This window comes from Schistosoma haematobium, chromosome 1 (genome assembly GCF_000699445.3).
Source record: "Schistosoma haematobium chromosome 1, whole genome shotgun sequence".
Classification (NCBI taxonomy): domain Eukaryota; kingdom Metazoa; phylum Platyhelminthes; class Trematoda; order Strigeidida; family Schistosomatidae; genus Schistosoma; species Schistosoma haematobium.
The window spans coordinates 35,808,328-35,835,867 of NC_067196.1; the positions used below are offsets into that span (position 1 = coordinate 35,808,328).

The window sequence follows — 27,540 nt, forward strand, 5'->3', positions numbered from 1 at the left end:
GTAAATGAAGGTTTCAGCAGGATCGCCACTGGCTCCTGTTCTGAGCCATATCTGATAACGTCTCTAGCCACTGTGTCGCACCATCTCTCGGACCCCAACCAGGAAGTGGTGAAGGACCAACAGAAGCCAACCCTTTGCAGCTTTCTTTCATACCCCGACACCATGTCATACACTGACCACCTCTCTGCTTTTTCCAACCAGTCCCAGAGTCGGCGAATAATGCACGACATGGAATTCTGTGGGACGACATTCGTAAAACATGTCCTAGCCACCGAAGTCGATGTTTCAAGATTGTGACACCAATTGGATTATCGCCTCTGTGCCTGAACACACGATGCTGAATCTCTGCATTACTGACATGGTGTTGACACTGGATGTCAGCAATCCTTCGGAGACAACGATGATCAAACACATAGAGTCGTCTAACATTGTAAACTCAGAGAGGCCAGGTTTCACAGGCATAGAGCAGAACTGCTCTCACCGATGCGTTGTAGATCCGACGTTTTACAGTCAGACTGACATCACGAATGCTCCAAAGATGGTCCAGATTGGCATGAGCCACTCTGGCTTTCACTATACGTGCATTGATCTCATCACTCACGCGACCACCAGCACTTATGCAGCTACCTAGATACACGAACTTCTCGACTACTTCTATCTGCTCACCACCCAGGATTAGAATCCTGACAGTCTTGTAGAAGTACTTTGGACTTCGAAGGTGCAAAGCACATACCGTACCTATGGACATTTTCGACTTATACAGCAGCTCGCTTATAGTGGAAACTCGGTTATATCTTTGTTGGCACATTATTCTTTATCATGGAGATCAACGCCTTGCTTTCACCCGATTGTAAATTATTCTGTAAGATCTTCAGGTGAAATCATATCTATAATAAAACGCATAGTTCACTGAAGTAGTAGTTAGAGTGTTTCTATTACCTTTTTTTTGAATGAGTATCAGTAACAATATTAGTTGTAACTATCCTAACATTGTCTGTTAATAATTACATTCCTCTTATTACTTTTTATTATTTTAGTTACATCAAAGTGCGCTTTCAATGGTTCGTTGGGTTTTGATACAGACATGTGTGCTGAAGGTAGGCTCATCATTATCTTCCAATTACTTGCTTACTTGCGCCTGATACTCCCAATGGAGCATAGGCCGCCGACCAGCATTCTCCAACCCACTCTGTCCTGGACCTTCCTTTCCAGTTCTGTCCAATTTTTCTTCATGGTGTCGCTAACCCCATGCCCAACCCTCATACTTTATCCGGGCTGGGGACTGGCAGTAGCCTCAGAGGAGCTCCAGGTGGAGTTTTTTAATTACCTAGAATTCACTATCGATTGTAATGACAACTAAACTTATCACAGCTAATACATTTTGTCTCTTTATGGTTCCAAATACACCTAAACGATAAGTGTCAACATTATTTCAATCTAGATTAAAGGTTTCCAGTCAATATAATTAAAAACGTATAAAAGAGTATAGTGTACTTACTTAATGCATGCGTTTTTATAGAAACCTTGCATATGTAATAAATTGTTTTACAGAATAATATTCTGTAAATTGTTTATTCGCGTCATGTGTACAATCACATTTCTAAAATAAGTAACATTCAATCTCTCTTTTTTTTTTATTTACTTATACTCAAATTAATTTATTTCTTCAATTTGAATAATTATAAAATAATTGGGAATTTTAATCACATCAGTACTACTTTAAAATTATTATTTGAAGTAGTCATGTTAATTTTTTTTATAAAAAAAACCCAGGTTATTTTGAAGCATTATTATACTATTGTCTAGTGTACTTGTTTCAATCATTTGAAGAGATTTATCAAGTGTTTTCATTCATTAAACTAGTTACGTGACTAAGTTCTCTAATTCGCCTTCCCCACCCCCCAAAAAAAATACTGCCTCATAATTAGTTCAAATTTTTAAACATATCCTCATGAAAACTGTTTAAATGTAAAACTCTCATAAAATAAATTGTACACTTGTTTCTTATTTGTATGTTTGTTGAATAATGGTATATTATATCAGCTTTATATCACCAAAATCATATACCATATGAAAGTGACATAATAATAGTTTTAAGTTATTGCTGATTATTTATCTAATTTCCTTTATGATAATATTTTTGTCTTATTAATATTTTTATTTGTTCTGGATCTGTTTTAAGACAATCACTATCTGTTACAATCTGTGACCAATTAATATTTCACTATATGATATTCTTTCAAACAATTAATATGCAAGGTATTTGATTGCATGACACATTACAGCTAATATTATTTCTAGCTAATTGAATATATCATGTATTTTGAACTCCCCATATTGCTAATGTTGCTCAGTGTAATAAATTTTTATTATCATAGATATAATATTGACTTTGTAAGGATTTTTTACAAATACAATAGAAAGTTTTACTAAGTGACGTGGTTCGACGACGCATCAAAAATCAAGAATCGCTAAGACGTTATCGCGTGCCAGTTTGAAACTTTACAACTATGTGTATTGATAGCCTAACACTGATGTGAATCTAATACCGTATGGTTCATATTAAGCAGGATATACTTTAGGTATTGAGCTTGTTGATACTGGTCTTTATTTCTTAATGCAATCAACTAGTTTGTATATCACGATCCTGGCCCAACGTTGTTGATAGGTGACTACCTGATTCTTGTATTGCTTTACTTAAAGCTAAACATTACACTTCTTGGTAGTCTAATTAACTAAACGTTTTATTTATTCTCAGTGACTATGTTATGTTGCATGATCCAGACGATCATTGCAATTGTTTAGCTAATTTATATTTTCTGTGAACATTGGCATTAAAAATGCACTCACAATTGACCAATCGTTTACACAAATTGAGTCAACAATCGATTAGTTAATTTTATTCGGGAAGACTCTATTCGAACGTGACAGGATGATCTTTAGATATGTGCTACAATTTAGGATATGTTATAAGTTGTGGCCCTGTTCGCCTATCAGTATATGACGTAATGGTACCGCCAATTAGAGAACAGTGAATTATCGACGGGACCAATGACGCATAAAACCCGTGCGAGTAGTCTAAAGTCCTTATCGGTCCTTCTCTCTGCCTGTTAGATTCCAGAACACCAATCTCAGCCTCTGCGATATGAATCATTTATTCCAAACATACTGGGTTCATATGTAAACCAAGCAGACCACAACGTACCATAAAATAGAAAATAACATTTGTGCAAGATCTAACCAAATGTGGCTGTGAATGTGGTGGACTGTAATTAATAAACTGGGCAAAACTCAAGAACGGTAAATCATATAATAATAGTCTATGAGTTAAAATAAAGCTTTTAATAAGAGGAGTATGAATATACACAGCTGTTACTTAACAATTATAAATAAACCTATATATGTAACGTATCGGTCCATAGACATTTCTCAAAAGTTACCATTCATAATTCTCGTCAGGATATAATAGGATACATGAAATATTCATCAGTCAGTTCAAGATTTAAGTTATGCACAATTAAGCGAGTAAACTGTTTTGACTTCCAAAATGTATTAGATTAATATAAACTAGATGTCAAATTGTTTTTGAATAAATTGGAACTCGTAAGTCATCATTAAATAAATAATACTGTTTAACTAAAAAGTAGAGATTATTGAATCTTTAATTAATTTATTGAAGTTAGATAGAATATTCAATATTTAATAAAACGGACAAATTGTGTTCAGTATAAATTTCACTGAAGTATTCACTATGTCTTTTGACTCAATGGTGTATAAAATTAAATCGACTGTGAAAATTAATTTTTACCATAAGTTTTTCAATCGTTTAATATTCATAAATTATTTAGTTATAGAACTGATTTTATCATACTTGTGTTCTATTAGTTATCTTCGTACAATTATTTATAATTTTAATAGTTGAGATCATGAGTCACAATTGAAGCTAGACCACCACGGAAAACCTGGAAGCACTGGGCGGCTGTTTCGTCCTGTTGTGGCACTCTTCGGCAGTACGCATACATGGTGGTCCAGCTTCAATTGAATCATGATTTCAAATATTAACTTAATATAATATCCACAAAAACCCCTTTCTGATATTTTGTAACTGCTAATTCATTGAGTATTATCTTGGTGTTTTACGATTAGTTTAACTAATTGTATCTTTTCATCTTCTGGGAATTTCATTTTGTAGATTTAATATAATCATTATTCATGTTCATAAACGTTACTTCCTTGATATGTCTTTATTTTATCGATTTTATTGTTAATATTCTATACTTATACAGATTTCGAGGGAGCTGTTGGATGCTGTGGTAAGTTAACCTCCTTCCCATATTACTTTAATGATTTGAAGTATTGAGGCATCCACGTTTTTTGCTTTATCTCTTTTATAAGTCAGTAAGAGTGTATATTGTTTATTTTTACACGCACGCGCATGTATTGATATACCGTCTTAATATGTCACATCGTGTTTAGTGGTAATGGGAAATAGTGAAACAAATTTTATCGAATGATCTTATATGTCATATTGTTTTATACCTAAGTATAGATGGCCCGTGTACTAAAATTCAAACTTCACTTATTAAAACGATGGGTATGGTAATTCATTTTACGAATCCAAAGTTATTTGAAATTCCGATGTGAAAGTTAATACTTGGACAAGTTATACTATTTCACTATGGTTCATATTGTATAAAAAAAGTTAACCTAGAAATCTCCAATCCTTCCTCATAGGTGCATCATATATTTACCAAGTAGTAGTGATTTGGGAAAAAACTAAAATCCGAATAAAACTTTAAAATACATCAAACGATATTATACATTGACAATACTGTAAAATGAATTATATCAATAACCGACTAATAGGGTATATGAGAGATATATTCTTTCCAATATGTACTACATTGAAGTTGAGATGACTGAATATCGCTAATTGATTTACGTCAATTACAGGGTTTTTTTCTTGTACGAAACGTAAGGTACGAGTGTGCATCATCCTAAAAATTGGAAAATTATGTAATGTAATTGGAATAAGGAATACCGATCACATTAAACGTAATATGAATATACACATGAAGGTGAAATGGAAGTTATCGTCTTCACACAAAACAAAATAATTATTTTACAGTTATTTTTTATTATTGGCTAATTTTTAAAGTCCAACGCGTCCAAGATAACTCACATTGGAAGATAGTGTTTGTAATATTTATCTTTGTTGGTTATTATTTATTTATTTGAACACATAAATATTGGTACAAATGGGCATCAAATATATATCGTCACTGGCTTCTCTTCTGAGCCATAACTGATAACGTCTCTAGCCACTGTGTCGCACCACCTCTCGGACCCCAACCAGGGAGTGGTAAAGGACCAACAGAAGCCATCCCTTCGCAGCTCTCTTTCATACCGCGACACCATGTCATACACTGACCACCTCTCTGCTTTCTCCAACCAGTCCCAGCGTCGGCGAATAATGCACGACATGGAATTCTGTGGGACGACATTCGTAGAACATGTCCTAGCCACCGAAGTCGATGTTTCAAGATGATGACATCGATTGCATTATCGTCTGTGCGCCTGAATACACGATGCTGAATCTCTGCATTACTGACATGGTGTTGCCACTGGATGTCAGCAATCCTTCGGAGACAGCGATGATCGAACACATAGAGTCGTCTAACATTGTAAACTCAGAGAGGCCAGATTTCACAGGCATAGAGCAGAACTGCTCTCACCGACGCGTTGTAGATCCAACCTCTTACAACTAGACTGACATCACGAATGCTCCAAAGATGGTCCAGATTGGCATAAGTCACTCTGGCTTTCACTATACGTGCATTGATTTCATCACTCACGCGACCACCAGCACTTATGCAGCTACCTAGATACACGAACTACTCGACTACTTCTATCTGCTCACCATCCAGAGTGATTAGGGGATTAGAATCCTGTCACTCTTGTAGAAGTACTTTTCACTTCGAAGGTGCAAAGCACATACCGTACCTATGGAAACTCGTCAGCAGTGTGCATCCACTATCCCGTCTCGCGAGCGCTCAACCATTAAACCACTGAGCCGGTATCCGACGGTGTTAATGTCTAACTTCAACCAATCCACGAAATTGAGCCACACAATCTAATGAGAAGCAGTGACCAGTGGAGTTCAACCGGATCTGTTGTGAGATAGTAACTCACTGAAGACAATGTTGGATGTGTCGCTCAGTTTCGTGGATTAGTTGAGGTTAGTTATTAATAACATTGGATACTGGCCAGGGGTTAAGCATTCGCGCGAGATCGATAAATCCTGGGTTCAAATCTCACGAGGCCGGATCGTGGATGCGCACTGCTGACGAGTCCTGCTTCGAGGTTTTTCATGATAATATAGCTCCAATTGACTCATGATCTCCAACTATTAAAATTACTATAGTATCCCACAAAACCTCTTCTGAAATTATACATAAAACCGATAATATTCCATATATTTTGTCTTTCCATCTTGTTATTTAGATCAATTTCAGGAAGTTCAACCAGTTAAAGTTATGGAAAAACATATAAGACTTGCTGAATTACAAAGTTTTTCAGGATTCTGGAAATTAAATTCTGATTTATCTGAATGTTTTGAAATACCTCTTGATAATTTGACAGAGTTTTTAAAACAAACTGGTAATTTTAATGAATTCATTTAAAGTTTTTAACTTATGTTTATATGATCTTTGTTATTTCGGTTCAAAATTCAACTAGCAATTAGTTTTCGGTATTGTTTGGCAGTTGAGTTTATTAAAGTGTTGCACCAAATAGAACGGTTAACTTTGTACCCATGTGATTACACTTTTTTCTTTATTTACTACTCGAGTAAATATATTTATAATTGTTAAATAGATTTCGTCCCCACAGTAACAGTTTGATTACAATAAAACGATATTTAAGAGTATTTTATCCATTTCAATCTAGCTTTGCTATTCACATATGATTAGGTATATAGCAACCGAAAGGAAATGTATTGAGTTTACACTGGTACGAATTATTTGATTATTTTGATATACTTGTCTATTGTTAACTAATATCCGTTAAAAGATTTCGCATTGAATCATTGTTGCAAATCACGTCTCATATTATAATTTCCGATTTTAGAAAAATCATTATCTCTATCGGATGTTACTTGGGGGACCGCTCTGGTAATTGCATATCTGGAGTTATGTATGCCTGAGAAGGAAAATGAATGGCGCCTGATAGTTGATAAGGCAAGATATTGGCTCAACACTCAAGGTCAAATATCTCAAAAAGATTCAAAGAATCCCAGTGAGTCATGTGATGAACTTATTGAAAAAGCTCGTCAGGTTTTAACTAAGTTATTGAAATCGACTGCATCCAAATAGTCCTTGTAATGGACAATCTTATTGACTTTTTATTTTGATTTCGAAGATTTTTTTGTCTTTCTTTCTTTATATAATGAAGATGTTGCACTTTGATTTATCAAAATATACCTATATTTGTTTGACAGACTAATTTATTATTTTAACTTTCTCGTGAACATACCATGGCAATTGTAAAATCACAATAGATGTTGACTGGGATTTCGCATTCTTCATCCTGTATAGCAATTATGTTTTCGCTGGAGAATGGAGTGTTTTGTCGTTGACAATAGTTATTCTCTGAATTGAATTATATGGACATTAAAAATTGATTGGAGTGTGTATACACTGCTTGTTGACTATTTTCAAACGTTTAAATCGGCACCACTAAGACATGTTGCTCAACTATTGTTGTACGATTGCGTCGATGATGACTTAAACTAGTGTTCCAAGAACAACTTAAAATTTGAAACTGTGATTCATATGTGTTCACATCTGGGTTGCTATGGCTAATCAGGATGTTGACTACCAACTGAATTCTCAATTAGAATATGGTACCCGACATGTATCCATGATCTTAATAAACTCCCTTTCGATGCGATTTGAACGCCATGAAAACTTTTAAAAAATTAAAACAGTAACTGTAGACTTTAAAATGTAAATTCTAGATTTTATATACTTCGTCAAGTGTGTTGGATTCGTAGTTCAAAAACCTACAAGATAAGCCTACAATGATTGTCACCGTGAACGATAGATTGGCTAGAAGGAATTTGTACAAATTTCGAGATGCATCGATGTTACGATTTCTGCAATCGAAACACCACAAATGCCTACTAAATTTAGAAGGCAGGCAGTGCGTTTGATTGCAGAAATAATAATATATTTATAAAATAACGGTGAGTAAAAAGATGAATTTCTGAGTGTTTGTATCCTAATATAACCTGCTGTTTCAGAAAAAAAAACACGTTTTAAGGAAAGGACGGTCTAAATATCCATCCAACATGAACTGTTCATCCAAGTATTCACAAACTTAATTCCATTGAGGACAAACATATCCTTCTAACTATATTTTCAAACATTACAAATATGACATTTCCCACACCCACTAAAATATACACAAGGACGACTCAACCAGAATCAAGTTGACGAAAACGACATTACATTCCCGAATTTCAGGTAAAACGATGATAATATTATATGATTTCCAGTTATTCAACATTATGTATGACCATTTGATCCGGACATTCTTTTAACAGTCTTGTTCTATGGATATGTTAAGAGGTAAAACAAAATCAACATTAAATAACTTATACCTCAGAATCGGTATTATCGACCATGAATCCTTTTAAAATGTGTTATAAACGTGAGTTATTGAAGTTCAGCACATTCAATTTATAATGTCCAAAAGTTTTAATCGTGAACAGCACAGATATCTAATTAAGTCTGATCTCCAAACTATTCTTCAGTCAATATTATTTATAATGAAAATCATCAGTTTATACGAGCTTCTAGTAAAACTATGTCAACAAATAAATTGAGTTAGATTTTCTGAAAATGAAAGTTCAGATTTTTCTAAACAGTTTACTCTCACGCTGTTAGTTGGTGTTTCATTTTTCAATTCGTTCATAACTCTGATTCTATTAACATGTCATTCACTTATAAATTAGGCAATAATTTATCTAATACATACGGTTTATTCATGATGATAATCTTTCAAAATCGATAAACATTTGTGTTCTCTACCTCGGTTTCAAAGAAGCTCCTTGTGGATACGCATGAATGTGAATTCGTTGCTCTCATATATCGTGTCTTACAAGTCATATGGTTATGTTTCATGATTATCTTCCTCCCAAGTTCAAAGGTATATCGCTTTATCTCAAATAGACCTTGACATTATATTGAGCCTTTTTATCACTTATGATATTCTGAAACACCTAGTAATGGGTAAGCTGAAAAATGATGCGAACAATCATCATATTTAATCGCATCGATTGCAGCTTGGTTCATTCTGACTGTGGAAGCTCTGGATCCAGTTATGTAACTACTTTTCCGAGAATGTGTAGTGGGACTGTTTGCCAGCCCTTACTGATACCACGTGAACTTTATTTCATTCAACGGAGTCTAACAATAATGACAGTCTGCTTCCCTAAAATGTTGTAGCTTTGTAATGTATGTGGGTCTAATAATTAATAGATAAAGAAGGAAACAGAATAATTCAATATAGAGTAAAAAGTGTGACCGAGTGCAAAGGTAATCTTGGGGGACTAGTCCGAACGGGTAAGCCACTGATGGAAGGAGTGCATAACGTGAATGACGCATTACCAAAAGTTCGTCTATACATACCCACATACACTCAGTAAGCTACGTTCGTTTAAACTAATCATATCAGCATAATCGTACTATACCCACTCAATTATTTTTTTTATTCTAGGAGATTATTCATCACTATAATTCATTTGAATTACCTTGGATTCGGTGTTTTTAGTGGGTTTTCAAACACGGAGCTTCAAATTTAAAGATTGTTTGTCTATTATTATAATTGTAATTGTACGTGTAGTACCGCGTCTCGGTAACCGTCAGAACACTTAGACGCTTCGTTTGACTAAAAATATAACCCCGTTAGTTGTATACGAGTTGTGAGGACTCCATCTGTCACTTGAATTGGTCTTGAGAATGCAGAGCGAACTCAAAACATTTAGCTTAAGTAACAGTCCTCTGTGAACAATGGACCCACTGAATGATAATATACTACCAAAATCTACTTCGTAATATATACAACAGAACGGTGAAATTGTTTTTTGCTCATTGTGGTTCAATGTTATTAAGACACTCATCAGAGGTTATTTAAATGTAGGCGTTTTATCTCGAAAATAAAATACTCTGGTAAAATTCATAAACAAATAGAGTTGGACAGGAATGCACCAGATTGAACTTATAGACTACTTCATCCTGGGTTGCTTGTTGGTTGACCTTAATGTTTTGTCTTCCATTTTTCTGTAGACAATGTACAGTCAATTAAAAACAAATACCTGCACATATGTATGCACAAGATTTTTGTTAATTATCAAACACAAAAAGTATTCAGCTAGTAATAACTACAGTTTTAGAAGAATTATGCGTATTTCTGTGAATTTGTTTACTTCAGAAATATTGAAAGAAGGTTTATGCATATTATTTTGCTAATACGCTTTGTAATCACCTAACAATGTAGACTATGTTGAATAAAATCCATAATTTTGAAGAAACACTGTAATCTAATCTATACAAGTTATGTAAGAGTTAATTAGCCAGCTCATTCCGACTTTTAGTGACCTTGTGTAATAGTGCATCGATAAATTTGCATACACTAGTAAAGCTTATGTGTACGTGGGCGTTATCACTGGCATATGTGAATCACTTTTTATGTAATAAATAACTAGATCAACATACTTACAAAGGTACCAATAACAGTTTATTCATGATCCACCTAGCTACATTTTATTTTAAAAAAACGTGCATGATTATCACATGATTCTAATGCATCAAATGACGTGTATCTTTATCAAAAGGACATCGAGGTTACTATTTCAGCATATATTTTAGATATGCTTTCTCCCTACTGTCCATCCATAATATAGTGATGTATTAAATCTCAGTATTACGTAATTTAAACTAGAATTTGTTCAAATGGTTTAGTTGATTCATTTCGATTACCTATATTTTAGAGTCGGTAGAGTTTACTAAACTGAAATATCAGCGTATATTTAGAATTCACTGTTTCCCACCTAACTTATATCTACCCAACTCGTTCAATCTGTCCATGATTATTAGTCTTCTATGTAAATACCAATGGCTTCCTTATATTTTGTACAGAATTACGTGGCTATCTGAACTACGATTGAAACTCAATATACCTGAGACCTTTTCTCTGATTGCTTGCATAATGTCAATTAATATCATTTTGTCTAGTCCGTAGTGGTTAAATATGATGTTATTCTACACACTGGGTAATCTACCAGCAGATGGTCATTTTGTTCTATGTTAAAAAATGTAATAAGAAGTACGCTAATTTTCCTATCATTTATCCTATTCCATGTAATCAGATTAGCACCTTGGAGCACTGGTTGCATCATGGGTTGATGCTGATCAAGTTTTGCATTCTCTTCATACTTTCCATGTTTTCTTCCTTTCCAGTTCCTTATGTGTTGAATTTTTGTTTAGCCAAACATACTGAAATTTTGCCCATTTTCTTTGTATTCATACTTTAAACTATTAAGACCATTCAGTTTGAGATGAAAACAAAATTTCCAACATACTTTCAATGCAACTATATACACAGAGGTTAACGGAAATCTTTTCTTAGTTGTGACTAAGTACATAAGAATACAGACTACCGATTCAATCTTGAGTTAGATTTTCAAACGAGGTTGAATTTGTTGTGTTTATTCCAATCCGATTTGGACATTTATTGCTTTTTCTGCAAAGTTCACAATCAAACTAAGAAGAGATATACGTCATACTACATATACAATTCAGTCAAAGTAAGGTATTGTCTGATAAGTAGAATCAAATTGCCTATTTTTCTTGGAGATTCAGTTCCTACATGTGAGTCCTAAAACGCCTTTCATGTACTGCCGATTCATAATACTCCAAAGGACTCTGTTTCCCTTCACTGGCTGTTTGACATCCCGATATCACAATCTCTTGTATGTTCTAAATGATCATTAATAGACTACATATAATGTATTTTTCCAGAATATTTCACTAAGCATGTTCTATTTTGAGTCAGTAATTTAGCCTTACCTCAAAGCTTGATAAATTAAAAAGTCCTACGCTTCCTTAGACAAACATTCTATTTAAACACTATCATCAACAAATGATTTGGTAATTTCAAATAAGTTGATCAGTGTGTAGATAGATAATGGTAAAAGTTGCGTTATATTTATAAACGTCTATGAACCACAGATTTAATTCTTGAATCTTCTCATTCTAACATTAGGTGCCTTAATAAAAATAAATGTAACACGAATTAAAATAGTACAAGCGAAACGGAGCAGTATTATTTTGATACAATCAAATCGAGTGAGATAGTGCTGATGTAATGTCATTTTGGTTAATGCGATTTTCTTACTCTGTTTCTTCGTAAAACTATCCCCTTCATCCAATGAGTGGGTAGATCACCTCTGGGTATGATGAATATTCGCAAATCCCTCCAGAGCTCGGAGTTCTTGTAGCGGTGAGTAAATCCCCAAAATAAATAGCTCTGTAATTCTTCGACATTGGATGCTGACCATATGTTTTAGTGGACTCATCTAGCTGAAGGCGCTCGGTCAGGCATCCGCACCAGATCACGTGTGGTAACGCCGTGCTCAACATCAACCGCAATCGCTAGCCAGATTAGATCAGAGAATTCCGATATTTTGGTTATCGCCAAATACACTCTTCCGATCTCCTCGACTCTCTTTTGATTTCTCTGGGTGGTTACGAATTATATTAGGTGTTACTGGTAGAAGCGTTGTCAAACACTGAATACCTGTGCCATCTTCAAGTTTCCAAAGTGTCGGACTCTACGAAGCTAAGATCACAAGGCAAAGACCTAGGTGGTGAGTTATTAGATAGACATACAAAAGATAGAAATTTATTGGATTTAAATTCTGTATCAAACATCTTGGTATCTCAACTACAGAAACTATGTGCTTTTTGAAATCCCGATTCACACCATTACACGTCCCGTGTATCATCTGTAGTGACTCACATTTATCACGAGAACACGGCTGGTTTAATAAAAACAATTATTATTATAACCAACTGTACCAGTGCTTGTTTTAATGAGCTTTTGTTTGACTGTGCTTATGACATCTATATTGTGCTTCCATTCTTATTCTTACACTTTGATCGTAACTTCGCGCGAATTCGGTTACGTTCTGTAACCAAGCTTCTATCCTGGCACGATCTCGGTATGCTTTCGATGCCACGAGATCCCCAGCGAATATATCTCGATTTGGTCCATTAATTGCCTTCTGGTATTTGGCTTCTCGGAGATTTTATGGATTTATTTGGTTACGTTCAACCTTCGCCTTCTGATCTACTTGGCACGTGTTTCTTGGTAGCAGTGTTCATAGTTAATCTCAACTCGACACCACGCTACACATCTTCCCCATGAAATTATACAAAAGCTTGTGATAAATTTCTATAGACTGATGGCTTCTCTTGCATATGATTTGCTTAGTGCAAGTGTCATGTACTGCCTTGTAGTATAGCCAGTTATCTTTGTTTTTGGAATGATCCAATTTTTTCGGTAAATCGGTATTTTTCTAATGAATTCACAGGACGTGAACTTTAGCCTATAGGACGATCTAAAAGGAATTATTGGTCGAATATAGGACACCCAAATATGACATCAGTTTCTCAAATCCGAATTTTGTCTCATATGGAACCTGAAGTGGTATTGGTTCTTAACAGTACGATCTTTGAACGTGAGCGTGAAATCACCGAGAAGATTTACATCAAACCTATGACACTAGGCTGAGGTCTGAACGCGGCAGCAATTATTTGAAATGTCATTGTTCAGCCATGCAGGTGCGGTTATTCTGTATAGCCTCTTTTTTCTGTGTCAAATATATTGCTCTTTTCCCAGCTTAAATATATTCGCACATGTGCCAGACGTTACATCGTTGACTGTCACCAAGGAACGATTCATTGAAAAGAATGATGTGACTTCCACGCATAATCTTGGAGATTAGGTTGTCACATCGTGACAACCTACAATTTTGGAATTAGGTCTATTATTATGGTAACGAAGGTAATTGCACTAATACCGAATTAGACCAAAATTCTTTAAACCCACTTACATAACAGCTCAAAGATCATAAAGCGTGATTTTAGTTCGCTCATGATTCCTACTTTCACTGTCTGGTAATGTCGATCAACTTCCCTACATGATATTCCCTGTTCAGTTCGAATAAGCCTTGTTTACACTTAATTACACACAAGTCATCATTTTACTTCTATATATTCTTTTACTTCTCATCCTAAAACTTTATGCAAAACTAATCCGATGATTGTGAAATGGCATGGCAACTACTTGTTGCAATTACTCATACACAGGTGACCTGCAAATAACAAGGGATGTCGGTTGATTCATTATTCCTCCACTTTGCAAACTCCTTCGACAAAGCGATCCACATGCTCCTCGTTATGAATGTTGACCCACTTTTATCCTTAATACGACACGACCTAGAGAAAAACATGCACCGTGCCAAGGTAAATACACTGTGCTCAAGTTAAGTCATAACATCTGGAGTTTCACAAGGGACAATCTTAGGTACCCCCAGATCTTGATCATTATTTACGTCCCGTTAGTTAAAATTACCTCACAGACATTGATCTGCGCTGACGATGCAAAGATATCAAGGTAAATAGTGAGCAAAAAACTCACGACTTCTGAACGATGGAGAAACGGGCAGTAAATATAGGATTGAAACTAAACCCGTCGAATTTTTATGCCAAGCACACTCTGGCTCATCTTACACAAAGAACTTACGCCTCCATGAAAATCTGATCTTTACTGTCTCATCGTAGCGTGGTCCAGAGATAGTGAATACAGGAGCTTAGACACCAGGCCAACGTAACTCTTCATGTTAAACGAAGACAACTTGGCACGATCACCTTAGATATGATACTAACATTCCTTAATACATATACACGACCCCATCCCAATGTCCAAAATTCTGTCGCATCTCATCCCTTCATAAGCGCGACGAGGTCATAGGGCTACAGAATAAAACTTGAGGGGACACACACCGTCACTTAAAGTTACACTCGCTAGTCCACAGGAAAACAAAAGATGAGCTGACGATGACACATAACATATTATGTACACCAAGCCACCTCAGTACGTGCAGACCACCAGAACGTCACCATCTGGATCATCGAGGCAAGCTTTCACCTTTCCTCACTAAACGTTAGCATCAGTTTTAATGCCCTCTTAAACGCAGTGGTCACAGCCCCTTTAGAGGTCAACTTTAAGCGGAGACAAATATGTAATAATTTACGGAGTAAGATCTCAAACTTTAACAAGCTGTGTCTGATTCAATTCTCATAATTTTTACCACAGTATACCGGTAAGTATTCCCTGTCTCGCTTATGTTCATAGCCGTCTTGTCTCCCACTCTTTCAATTCCTTCTTCCTACACATTACAATTAGGCAAAGTATTTATTTGTGCTTGGAACAGTCGTTTTCTTCTGCGCTTCAACTATCACTTAATCATTTTAAAACTGCAATCAACTATCCTTTTGCTTGATAATATGCTAGCTGTTTGTATCCATAAACCGTACTATTCCATGACAAATACATTTACAAGAATTACAAAACTGACCAGAATCAGTACGAGCAAGTAGCTATGCTAATATTCATTAAACATAATCGAACACATTCAACCAAACAGAAGTAACGGGAAGCGAGATGAAATAGATCAATCTGTTTTTGCAAACTCATGACAAACATATTGGGTCTTGAATTTGCCCGAGCGGATCTTCTAATCAATATGCTACTATTATGTTGGTGAGTTCATATTCTTGTTTTGTTTTTATGCTATATCCAGCTGTGTAACAGTGCAACGCGTTTGTCATCTGTATAATGCTTATAGTTTTTTGACTGCCAGTTGTGTGTTGTGTTTGTTTTTGCATTATTTCTATACAACCAATGAACATGTGGTAAGCATCCAAACCCCTAGTTATAACATACTGGGACTTCTGTTTATGCTTTCACACGTAACTGATCTTATCTGTAGCCCGTTTTAGCTGGAAACAGTTCATTTTCAATAAAAACCTACCTCCAAGATCGTTGTGGTATGTGCTGAATTTCATAATTAAAAATATGTGAAAACGCCACTATGTATTTACGGCAACCTAGATTAAAGCTTTATATCTGCGAATTCCCAGTACACAGAATTGCCTTAGTTAATCTAAAAGGAATTAAGTCTTATTTTTAGAAGATTTTTACACACTCGTTGGGCTGAGTTAAAGATATTAAAGTGCAGTAATTTTTCTGGAAATGCTACATGACTGAAATCTAAACAACTACTCATTCGATGGTCTGCTATCAGCTTTCTCAAGGAAATAATCTAATATCGGAGATACTGAGCATTAAACCGTTATTCATCCTTGTTGAATTATAAAATTTAAGTTTTTAAAGCATGAATATGAATTAGTCATTGGTGTTTCTGATACTTTTTAATGAAACATGAAATCTCAGCTTTTTCGAATGAAGCTCTATTCTAAGCGCTTGACGATTGTGTATGGCCATGTTCCTCAGAACGGTGTCTTAATAAGATAAATGAAAGGCGATAATGGTTTGTCTAATTCACTGCGTTATGTGTCTGAAAGATACCTGTGTTAAGTCCTATTCTTTTCTTTATGTTTCCGTAAATCTTGATGACATAAGCTTTAATCCCATATGCTAACATTTGTTCGTAGATTTGTATTTGTTTATTCTTCGCCACGTTCTATTATAATTATGAAACATGATAAAAATACATTCGGCTTCATAAAGGGCCTACACTAACCTGATGACTTGTAATTAGTAAACGGAATTTTATGGGACAAAAGCAATATTTGCTTATTCCATGGTTTAATATGAACGAGTCCAAGCGGACGCATCTACCCATAGGCAGTGCTTATTGAGAGTATACTGGTCATTCTTATCCTCTGCTCCATTTCATATTAAATTTAATCTATATGTTAAGTAGACAAGGTTATCGCGTCTTGTCGAAATTAGATGCCGCCCTTGTTGCACGATACTTTGGTTTTAATTAATCAAATCCACAAGCTAGAACTTAAACATAAGATACTGCTAATTTTGATTTATCCGTACTCACTCTATATTGTTTCTATTCCTAAATTCATTCTAGCTGGTGTTTTGTTTACTGTTTGAATTTTACAGCGTTAATTCTCTACACAGTTAAAGTTCTTTGGTCCTTCGAGAGTGCTGCGATCGTTGCTTCTGTTGATTTCATAGGTTAAACAGTTAACCTTTTTGAGAAATTAACTTCTAAATCTCCATAACATTGTCGTTTATTTTATTGACAAACCAAATATATGTAGTCTGTGGTTTTTTGAAGTACTTTAAATGAAAACTTTTGTGACCATTTATATTTCATGAACGTTTGTTCAGTCCTGTTCACTCTGTTGATTTTAATTGATATTAGAGCTTTTTGGGCCTTGGTCAAAGTGTTGATATTAAAATAAACTTGGAAGATGAGGAGCATAGAAAAAAAGAAGAACTCAGGAATGAAGATGGCCAAATCCACTCACTTCCCGTTTATTATGATGGTGAAAACGTTTGTGGATCTGTAAATGTTATTTTAAAAAGAGGTGGAAAACTAGAACATCAAGGAATAAAAATCGAATTTATTGGCCAAATTGAATTGTATACAGATCGTGGAAACCGCGAAGAGTTTATTGCTCTTTGTCAAGATTTAGCACGTCCTGGAATACTTTCTCATTCGACAAGTTATCCATTCGAGTTCCTACGCATTGAAAAGCCTTACGAGTCATACTGTGGAACGAATGTCCGTTTAAGGTAACTTTGATGTAACTTCTTACAAATGACAGGTATTTTTTACGAGTTACTGTTCAAAAAAGAATCGCTGATATCACAAAAGAACTTGAACTCATTGTACATTCTACGATGAGATGTTCCGAATCGAGTGACAGTATCCAAATGGAAGTTGGGATAGAAGATAGTTTACACATTGAATTCGAGTACAATAAGTCAAAGTGTGTTCTTCTTTCTTTATGCTTAACAGTCTAGATACCATTTACAAGATGTCATTATTGGTAAGATATACTTCCTACTGGTTAGAGTTAAAATAAAAAACATGGAGATACAAATATTGAAGCGTGAAACCATTGGTGCAGGTGGGTTCATCACAAAATTATACTTACATTATTCGCAGGACCTACTGCTTTTACGGAGACTGAAACTGTTGGAAAATATGAGATAATGGATGGTGCACCAGTACGTGGCGAGTCGATTCCCATCAGACTATTTCTACATGTTTATGGCTTGAGTCCCACTATGCGTGATGTTTATCGCAAGTTTTCTGTGAGGTATTTCCTGAACTTAGTACTGTTAGATGAAGAGGATCGGCGATATTACAAGCAGCAAGTAAGGATTTTATATTTTTATTTGAAAATTTATCAATGTCACCTGGTAATAAAACAAGCGTATTTATCTTTTCTATACCTCTTCAAGTATTTTCCTCAGTGTGGTCTTTCAAGGTATTCATTCTTAGTTGACTGTGGTGTAATATAAATTTGATTGACTTTTATTGCAAATTCCACTTTTGTTTTGTATATTTTTACTTATTAAGAGATATTGGGAACTTATAGGCTTTCAGTTAAAATGTATGTTCAATCTACTTTTTATAACATTGTACACCTAACATAGTCACTTGCAACGTTGATCGCTACGCAATTATGTGTCAGTTAGTGTCACTACATCTAGCAAGGAAAAAAATGAACGCTGTTGTCTAAGAAATATCGGCAGAAAAATGTTCACTTTCAAATCTTTTACTGCTTTAGTTGCTTCAGCATCAACCGATGGTAATAAACCTGACCAGAATACAACTATAGTCGTACATCGAAAAATATGTCTGTGTTCTAGAATAAGCCAAAGTGTGAATGTTTGGTTCCTACATCCACGTTCATGTCTAAGACAACTACATTAGTTAAACTAATTCCTTTGCGATTGTCACAAGAGGATTTTTATCCTCTATCATAATCTGGGACGATCAGCGATCTAGACCCATCAGATGCGATTAAATCCAATTCCCAAATTTTAGTCAAGATTTCAGTTAATGTTACTGTTAAAACTGGCCCACCATCCCTAAAAATCTTAGCGTTTAGTACACTCAGTTCTGCTGCTCTCCCTCGCTTCAATTGTTTTAGCCTTTTCAACTGCACTAAGAGCTGGCGGACTTACATCAGTTTGCCATTTAGGTTGTTTGGAGATAGTGGGTAACTGAAGCGTGGCTGAAAGTCAGTTGAGCTGTTCCCTGATATTTTCTACCCATCGGTTCGATCTCCTTTTTTGATTGAATAATAGTCCCATATTTCTTCAGACTCACTAACAAACATGTTTGTAATATCGGTTTTCTTAGTAAGTCTGAACAGTTGTCTACTGTTACCTGTCGCCGCTGCTTTTTCCATCTCTTCTGCTTTCAATACCCATCACTACTCACGATCACTAAATAGACTTTTTATCAGCCTGCGTTTAAGTTCATAAAGAGCAGACTAGAGGAAAGCAGGCTGGTTTCCGACCTTGAAGTGGCTCTATAGACTAGATATTCACACCACGTTAAGTCCTAGGACATAAACATACATTCAGACGCCCCATAATCGTAGTATTTCTCGACCTTAAGGCGGCATTTGACTCTGTCGATCATGATGTTTTATGGCTGTTTTTCAATGAAAGGAGTATTGAGGAAGTAAATTAACCTCTCTACTCCAGCACAACTGCCCGAGTGAGAGATTATGGTAAACCGTCATCAGAATTGATTACCTCACTTGGCGTTCGTCAGGGCTGTTCACTCTCCATTCTTGTTTAACCCTTTCCTCATCTAAATTTCCAGGAGTTGAACTTTTACCCGGAGATTCACTTCTTGATTTAGAACATGCTGGTGAAGTAGTTCTTTTTGTTGAAGACGTTGACGAAATGCAGAGTCTTCTGACCACCGTAAGCACCAATGCAAGCATGTTCGAGATGTGATTTTCCCTCTCGAAATACAAAATGTTACTTCAGGATTGGGTTGCATCGACACCTGAACTAAAGATAGCGAGTGGAGTAATTGAGTGTGTCGACCTCCTCACTTATCTTGGTAGTCTCATCAGCCTTTGTGGTCTGGTGTGTGACGAAATCTCGGCACGGATATACAAGGCTCGATTAGATTTTGATAACTTGTGTCATTTATGGCGTAGGCGAGATATCCGTCTACCAACCAAAGGACGAGTTTACTGTGCGACTGTTCGTTCCGTCCTACTTTATGGCTGCGGAACATAGCCAGTAAGACTAGAAACTTCGTCAGTTGAGATGGCTGGGACATGTATTACGTATGTTCGATCACTGACTGCCCCAATGAGCGGTGCTTTATGGTGTAGGAGTAAGTTGGAAGAAAGATAGGGGCGGCCAGACCAATAAATGGCACAAATCCATGAAGTCACTGGCAAGTGGACTGAGCCATGTTGGTAGGTGTAGGCTACCTGGTTGGGATCTGCGAGATGATAACCACCGATGGTTAGAGACCTTGAATGACATGGCTCAAAATCGTTTGCAATGACGCAGGTGCATCCACTCTCTATGTTCTCCCAAATTCTAATCTTCTGAATTATTCATGTCCCTTTTTTCCTTCCAAATTCATTTCACTGGATTATACTCCTTGAATATCATCTTCAAACCCTAATCTTTTCGATTACTGTTTATACTCTTACTACCTCTACCACTATGGGATCGGAATCGACAATTGCATCTCTGTGCTATTGTGGTAGGGCAGCTTGAACTGATGTACGTGTGTACGAAGTCCTACGTTGTTGCTAACTGACGCCTCATCGTGTTTTGAGTCAGTCAAGATGAAATTCTTAGCATTTATCAGTTGAGTGGTCCCCGTTGAAACCCATCGATTTTTCCTAACCTTTTGGTTCAAGTTACTTGTAGATATCACTGCTATTTCCACCTTTTTTGGATATCACACCGCGCTATCTCGGGTTTGGTATCACTTTTACAGTTGAAGAGCTCCCTCTCTAGTTGTTCTTGAAATATATTTGGCTGTTTCATCGTTAAGGTAAACTCTAATACGCCTTCTTACTATGGCTTCCTTGCATCCACTAAGACGCAGACAAATACGTCCTCGAACTAGGGCATGATCCGAGTTTAAACATGTGTTCCATCATAGGTTTCAGTCTTCTATCAAGTTCTCCCTAGATGGATGATGGAAACGTGGTCTTTTTGAGTCCATAGTTGAGTCAGTTGTGAGGGTCGCTTTGTTAAACGGTATATTTTTCGTGCTTAAAGTGAGTGTTTACTAGAATTAAATAGTAGTTTGATCATAGTTGCAGCGGTCGGTCATTTTCTATTTGCCGAGTCGTGACAAGGTAAGACCACCCACCTAAATGTTTTTCAGTTTGGTGTATACTACCTACTAGGGCATCAAGATCACCTACCACTATAATTACATCTGAGTGTTAAGCTTTTTGAAGAAGGTTAGAAAGCTTTATATAGCGTTCCTCTTTTACTTCATCTGAGCTGTAATCTCTGAACGCATAGTAAGAAACGACGAAGCAATAATAGCCTGTGTCCCTGTTTTTCCGAGTTTAGTTGGGAAGCGCACTAGCAATTATTTATTGTAATCTAGTTTAGGAGTGCCTATTGTGCTTTAGAACTTAACGCTATACCTACACTAACTAAGCCATTGGAAGTAGAAGTGGGGTTTCCAGATACACGAAGTGTAAACCTCTCCAGTTCTTCATATTCACCGGATGAGATAAAATGAATGATTAGTGGTCTCATTAACCTGAAAACGTCACCGCAAGACCCAAACAACAATTTCCTGGGACCAGTCTAATGCGGACTTTTCATGGAAAATCTTCAGTTTTTTAGCTACGTATTTCTAAATGCCTTACCCCTGGAGACGAAAATTCGTGGGATTAGTGTGAGGTGAGACATTTCATAGTCAATTTATTCTAACTCCTTTGTGAGAATGAAGCACTGCTGCAGGTGGATCTGAGGAAAACGTCTTATTGCTGTCACACCTCTCTACAGTCAACAGTACAACTTAAACCTTAGATCTTAATTCCCCGCTTTCATTCATACCGTTATTTAAGAGACCTGCGTGGTATGGTAGGACTGAATGTTGCTCGATACCCTTTCGCAGAACATTTCAGAAGATGGTCGACAAGTTCCCCGTATTTCGTTAAACACAGCTGACCAGCTAAATTAGCATCAGTCAATGTAAGGTCTCGAAAACTGTCCAGTACATCTGTATCCCCATACAAACTAGGTTCTCTCATCCTCAATAAAACAACATCTACATCTTCACTTCGCAAGTGTCTAACCTGATATTCACTAGGTTTTTCGTTATATTCATTCGGAAGCAGATACCGGACATTTAAGACCTGAACTCAAGCCCCCATTGACAGCTTGCCGAACTTCTGCATAAGTCTTAGGATTATGCTGAAGCCAAACACATGTTCAGAAAACTTAGTGGTCCCTTAAATGCGGGTCCCAGATATACAATATAAATTAGTATCAAAACGTTTTGAATACATCCTTAAATTCATCTGTTTACTGGTCTACATCAAAGTTTAAACGTAATAAGCGACAAGTTTAAATGCCAGACGTGGCTTTAGAAGGGTTGGACCAGACTTCGTATACTGTAGTAACACTCAGAAAATCGACCACTCTGCGATTTGAGACCGTTCGTGCAGAACGTGAGTTCCAAACGTAAGCTACTGATTCAAATCAGTGTAAGAAGGGGCATAAGAGTCATGAGAATTAAATAAAGTAGAACTCTAAAGTGGGCTGAAATCAATTGCGTTATAATAGTGAAATAGTTATGGTCTTTATATTTTCTGATCATTAGTGTCGGATAAGCGGGTCAGATTTTCTTCAATAGTATGTTTTCTTCATATATATATATATATATATATATATATATATATATATATATATATATATATATATATATATATATATGAGCTGGAATACTGCTTGGATGCCCAAATTGAAACAGAGTTTTATTATGGAACCAGTCCCATAGCCTTCGACTTAGCTACAGGGGTTGGAGCGATGTCAGGTGGTTCAGTTCCTTGGAACCCAGTGATCAAATAAATTCATACGTCCTTTAATCCCTCAGGACCCTACAGCCTGTCTGCACCATTGGTTCGGAATCAGGGTTTCTCAAGTTGCCAAGATGGACCTACTGACCTAGTTTAAACCATGGATGTCCACTTTTCGTTCTCCATTTCAAGGTATTGTGAAACACTCCCATGATAAAGAGTCAAAATAACTCGTGACCAAATGAGAACGTTTCAAGAGGCAGAGTAGATTCTTCTTACCTTCGGGCGTACTTAAGGTGTTTAGGGGAAAATATTATATCTAGTTGTCTAACACTAGATATAATACGTGCTCTCATCTAACCGATCATTGTATCTACATCTGATGATTTTCTGACATTTACTGTACTTCAAATAGACCGATCAGACTAAATTTTATTACTCTTAATGTATGTACTCAAATAAACTGGTACTAATATAATTTAAATTCTTTTCATTTAGGAAATTATATTGTACAGAAAATCCGATCGCCGACTCAAGAATTATGTGCAACAGATTACAGACAAAGGACTTGAAACTAATGGAAATGGGGTCAAAGAGAAAGGTGAAGCTTATGCTGATAACAAAATGCATGAACAAACAGATCTCGAAGATCCTGCAAAGGTACGCGTATCGTATTCACGATAACTAAAGACAGTTACTAATTAAAACTAAGCTTCTCATAAGTACGTTCACGAATGAAGATTCATATTATGTGATTGTTTTATTTTGTATTGTAGGGTCTGCAATCAAACAGTGTATGTTCCGACCTCTCGACGGGTGAACATGAAGATGATAATGCAGATTGTTCTAAGTTATTCAATAATCCTGCTTCTACTGCCAGCGAATGTGAGATAAATAAACTTGGTGATGACGAGGAGGACAATGATAGTTGTGATTCTTTTTCTCCCCATACACGTGCAGCCAGAAGTATGCACCGTTATGAACCTAAGCAGGTTCATAAGCACACAGAATCGTCAACTGTTGGTGACCTTCCAAACAAATCATCTGTGACTGTTTCTAGTGTATCAGTTACGCAAAATTCTATGTAGGAAGATATTTTGTACTTAACATGTTCATTACATGTTAAATTTTGCTTGCTAAAGTCAATCCTAGTCAAAATTATTCCGGTAGACTTTTAAAAAATCATAAAAATACTGTGATACGCTAGATGTTAATTAATCATTTGCATTTCTGTTGTTGAATCAAAGTTGAATGAACCGACTGTAACTTATTGGTAATGTATCTTTCGCTACATAAAACAATTTGTTTGCCATGTTTAGTTTATGAGCGGATAACTAACATTGAGATTAGTGTTGATTGTGTTGAATTTCGCATTCTCGTAGTTAAGTCACAACTTTGATTACTAATTAATTTACTTTAATTTTGTTCATATTTTATAAAATTCACATAAAACAATAAATTGATTTCAACAATAAAAATAATTTGCTTTTTTTTGTATTGAAAAGAAAAAAAAATAATGATCAAACTTTAAAAAAAATAGTCTGCGGAATATTTTCCCTTTTGTAAATTAAAATGGTAAAATAAATCACAAAGTTCAGAGCTTTTGTCAATTATCAGTACGGATTATATTATACGTGATTTTAAGCACGAAGGGCATTTCGTTTCTCCATTAGACAAGCAATCTCCATGACAAATATGATTACAATTGAAAATTGCCCATGACCGATGATTTTCTTCGTTGCTTTGACTATTCACATCACATTTTAATTGATTTGTACTTCGCCATGATTGCCCGTTATTGTTCAATATAGGTTGCAGACACACTGTACATCCAGTAGAGGACCAAGCACTTGAATTCACACGAATTCCTTTCATTTGCATTTTGATAACACGTAAGAATAACTTATGCATGTCTGATGACAAAATGCGTGAACAGCTTTGCTGCAGTTCAAGTTGAATCTAGAAACAGGACAAGACAAGTCATTTTACCGTAAATTCTGATCAATATTATAAGTAGATATGCAAAACTGACACTCACATCAAAGATAATAATATTTATTTGAACATATAAATATTGGTACAAGGGGGCACCACTGAAAATTCTATTAATATTTAGTTTTTCTGAAGCTTAATTACATGGAGATTGTTACCCAATGACACTAAGATCCAACTCGCAATACTTGGAAAGTTAATCTTTTCCTGTTTCAAACAATTTCCTCTAGGCTTTGGAATTGTTTCGTCAACTCACTACATTGCATCTAATATCTATAAAACGACTGCAAAAAACACCTTGTATATACCAATTTATTTGGTTTATAGTAGGCAGTTTTCTGAAATAATCCATTTAATTCTTTTAAGATCTAACAAAAATAACCCATTGTATCATTGAAGATATTAATACAATTCAGCGAAGAAAATCTTATTTTCGACGATATTTGCTGTTAAGATAATTTAAATAAAAAGCTTGAAGATCAACAAACTTGTTTAAACAGTAATAAATGTCGTTTTCGCCCAAACTGAAAACAAAAGACAAGAACACAACACATTTTGAAGAAGCCTGTGCCAATTATAAAGCGTTGTCAGTGAACAGTTCATTAAAGACAAGTTAACATTGGATTTCATATGTTGTTACCCCTAAGGGAACACTACTCCTTTTGATAAATATTCTAACTGAACGCTCTTCAAATAACACGACAACTTGAACGCGAGAAAAAAGGCCCGAAGTGTGGAAAGCATGCTTTGTTTTAGGGTTAGTTTATGTACAGATAATTGAGGGTATTTATAGAATTTCAGATGGTCTTGGGCTTTGGAAGGTTCTGGAACCCTATTATAAACATAGCAGGATAGGTAATCATCCAACCAGAAATGTGACGTGTGACTCTTCACTTACTACATGTTTTTGAGAAACTTTTATTCAATGTTGATTGGATAAAATGTTTCCCAGTAATTCCAGGGTCCTCGGGGCTTTTTCCGAGAAATATTCTGGACCTCCTCAATACCTTTATTACTAAAACCCCATTAAAGAGAAGAAATAGTCTATCGCTCAGTAACTATAATATAGATGAAAAGTCTATGGTTTTCCAGTTAACATTTTTCTATAGTAGAACCAAAACGAGATAAATGTCCTATCTGATTTTACGACTCACTACCGATGTAAATTAACATTTATACCATATACATGGATAATGCAGCATGATTCAGATACTTTACATTTAGTGAATTAAAATATGTAATTTCGTGCAATTCCTCAACTAGTTCTAGATGACAAATACTACCTACCTTGTAATCATGCATAAGCTTGACAATTGCATCACGGAGTCCAGGTATAGTCATGTCTGGTGATATTTTACGTAGTAGCAGACGTGAATCAAGACCTTCACAGCCTGCGTTTTGTAGTAATGCACATATGAAAGCAGGTTTATCCGCCGCAAATAAAATAACCTGTTGCCATAGTTCGCCGGCATTTTCATCACCTTCGTCTTCATCGCAATCCTTGGTACAATTTGAATTATTCATACTACGATGTCTATGGAAAGGGCGACGATTTTTCGCGTGGATAACATCTTCTTCTCGGCAGTATTCGATCGACTTTGCAGCAGCTATAGCTTGGCGTTGTTCCGGAGTTGTAGACTCTCCAATTAACGAGTCTTCGCCTCCCTGTGTAATGAAATGTAAACAACGCTTTGGTAAAACAAATATCGCCTAATGGAAGTCGCGTATTTCATTAAAGAGACTATATGAGTTGACTATGGGAAATTTTGTTTCGTTCACAGGGATGATGTTTGAAGTTAAAAGAAAAGGTGGGATGTCACAGAAGTGATAGCTCAGTAGCTCGTTAAGAACAGGCGACTACAGCTTTCTTTCAACTTCATCTTTATGTATAAAAATGCAATGGACAGTTAACAAATTCAAGAATATTTTAAAAAAAGAAGTGATCTTAGACAACATTGTACATAGGTTATGATCAACAGTACGCGTCCTAAATAGTGACAACTAAACTGTCGTCACACAATATAAAGCTTAGTGTCAGTAGAAAGAATACACCGAACCGATTATATAATAACAGAAAATACTCTGTGACTAAATGCAGTTGTATTGTGGTGATTAAACGGGAGTCACTTACAAACAACCAGAGTGGTATAACAACTCGTCAATCAGTCTAAGCTCTTGCACAAATCTACACAATACAATATAAACATTAATGAAGTAATAGCCTAGTAGTGTTACTGATTTCTATTCTAAACGTATGGAGATATCTACTACTCAGTAGAAAAACTCAAATTTCACAGGGGATAATACATTACTGCGATCCAAAAATTGTAAACATAAGTTGTCTTAAAATTTAAAAATAATATTTAATAAGATTTGTATTACGCAA

The 27,540-nt window shown here is 35.7% G+C and overlaps 3 protein-coding genes across 6 annotated transcripts in view; 2 read left to right on the plus strand and 1 right to left on the minus strand.

Moving 5' to 3' along the window:
• Positions 1-11,074, plus strand: part of VPS26A_1 (Vacuolar protein sorting-associated protein 26A) — a 31,314-nt gene extending 20,240 nt beyond the window's left edge. For both annotated transcript variants that reach the window (XM_051217107.1, XM_051217108.1), the window contains 4 exons: positions 1,038-1,097; positions 4,287-4,313; positions 6,505-6,660; positions 7,129-11,074. In XM_051217107.1, the coding sequence (XP_051073877.1) occupies positions 1,038-1,097; positions 4,287-4,313; positions 6,505-6,660; positions 7,129-7,373 (488 nt within the window). In that variant the 3' untranslated portion in view covers positions 7,374-11,074. The remainder of the gene's footprint in view (positions 1-1,037; positions 1,098-4,286; positions 4,314-6,504; positions 6,661-7,128) is intronic.
• A 4,776-nt stretch (positions 11,075-15,850) lies between these two features.
• On the plus strand, positions 15,851-24,640 carry VPS26A_3 (Vacuolar protein sorting-associated protein 26A). Of its 2 annotated transcripts, XM_051217119.1 has the most exons (7): positions 15,868-15,891; positions 17,272-17,910; positions 17,943-18,107; positions 18,142-18,248; positions 18,287-18,498; positions 23,661-23,822; positions 23,939-24,640. In XM_051217119.1, exons 3-7 carry the CDS (start codon positions 18,019-18,021, stop codon positions 24,248-24,250), a joined length of 882 nt encoding a protein of 293 aa, XP_051073880.1. In that variant the 5' UTR covers positions 15,868-15,891; positions 17,272-17,910; positions 17,943-18,018; the 3' UTR covers positions 24,251-24,640. The 2 variants fall into 2 exon arrangements, with proteins under 2 accessions (XP_051073879.1, XP_051073880.1); XM_051217118.1 differs by having other exon boundaries at positions 15,851-15,891; positions 17,943-18,248.
• VPS41_1 (Vacuolar protein sorting-associated protein 41) overlaps positions 24,543-27,540 on the minus strand; it is a 38,527-nt gene continuing 35,529 nt past the window's right edge. Inside the window, exons 15-16 of one of the 2 annotated variants that reach the window (XM_051217133.1) lie at positions 26,442-26,819; positions 24,543-25,121 (exon numbers count right to left, since the gene is read on the minus strand). In XM_051217133.1, the coding sequence (XP_051073881.1) occupies positions 24,786-25,121; positions 26,442-26,819 (714 nt within the window). In that variant the 3' untranslated portion in view covers positions 24,543-24,785. The remainder of the gene's footprint in view (positions 25,122-26,441; positions 26,820-27,540) is intronic. The other variant, XM_051217134.1, reaches the window with a different exon arrangement.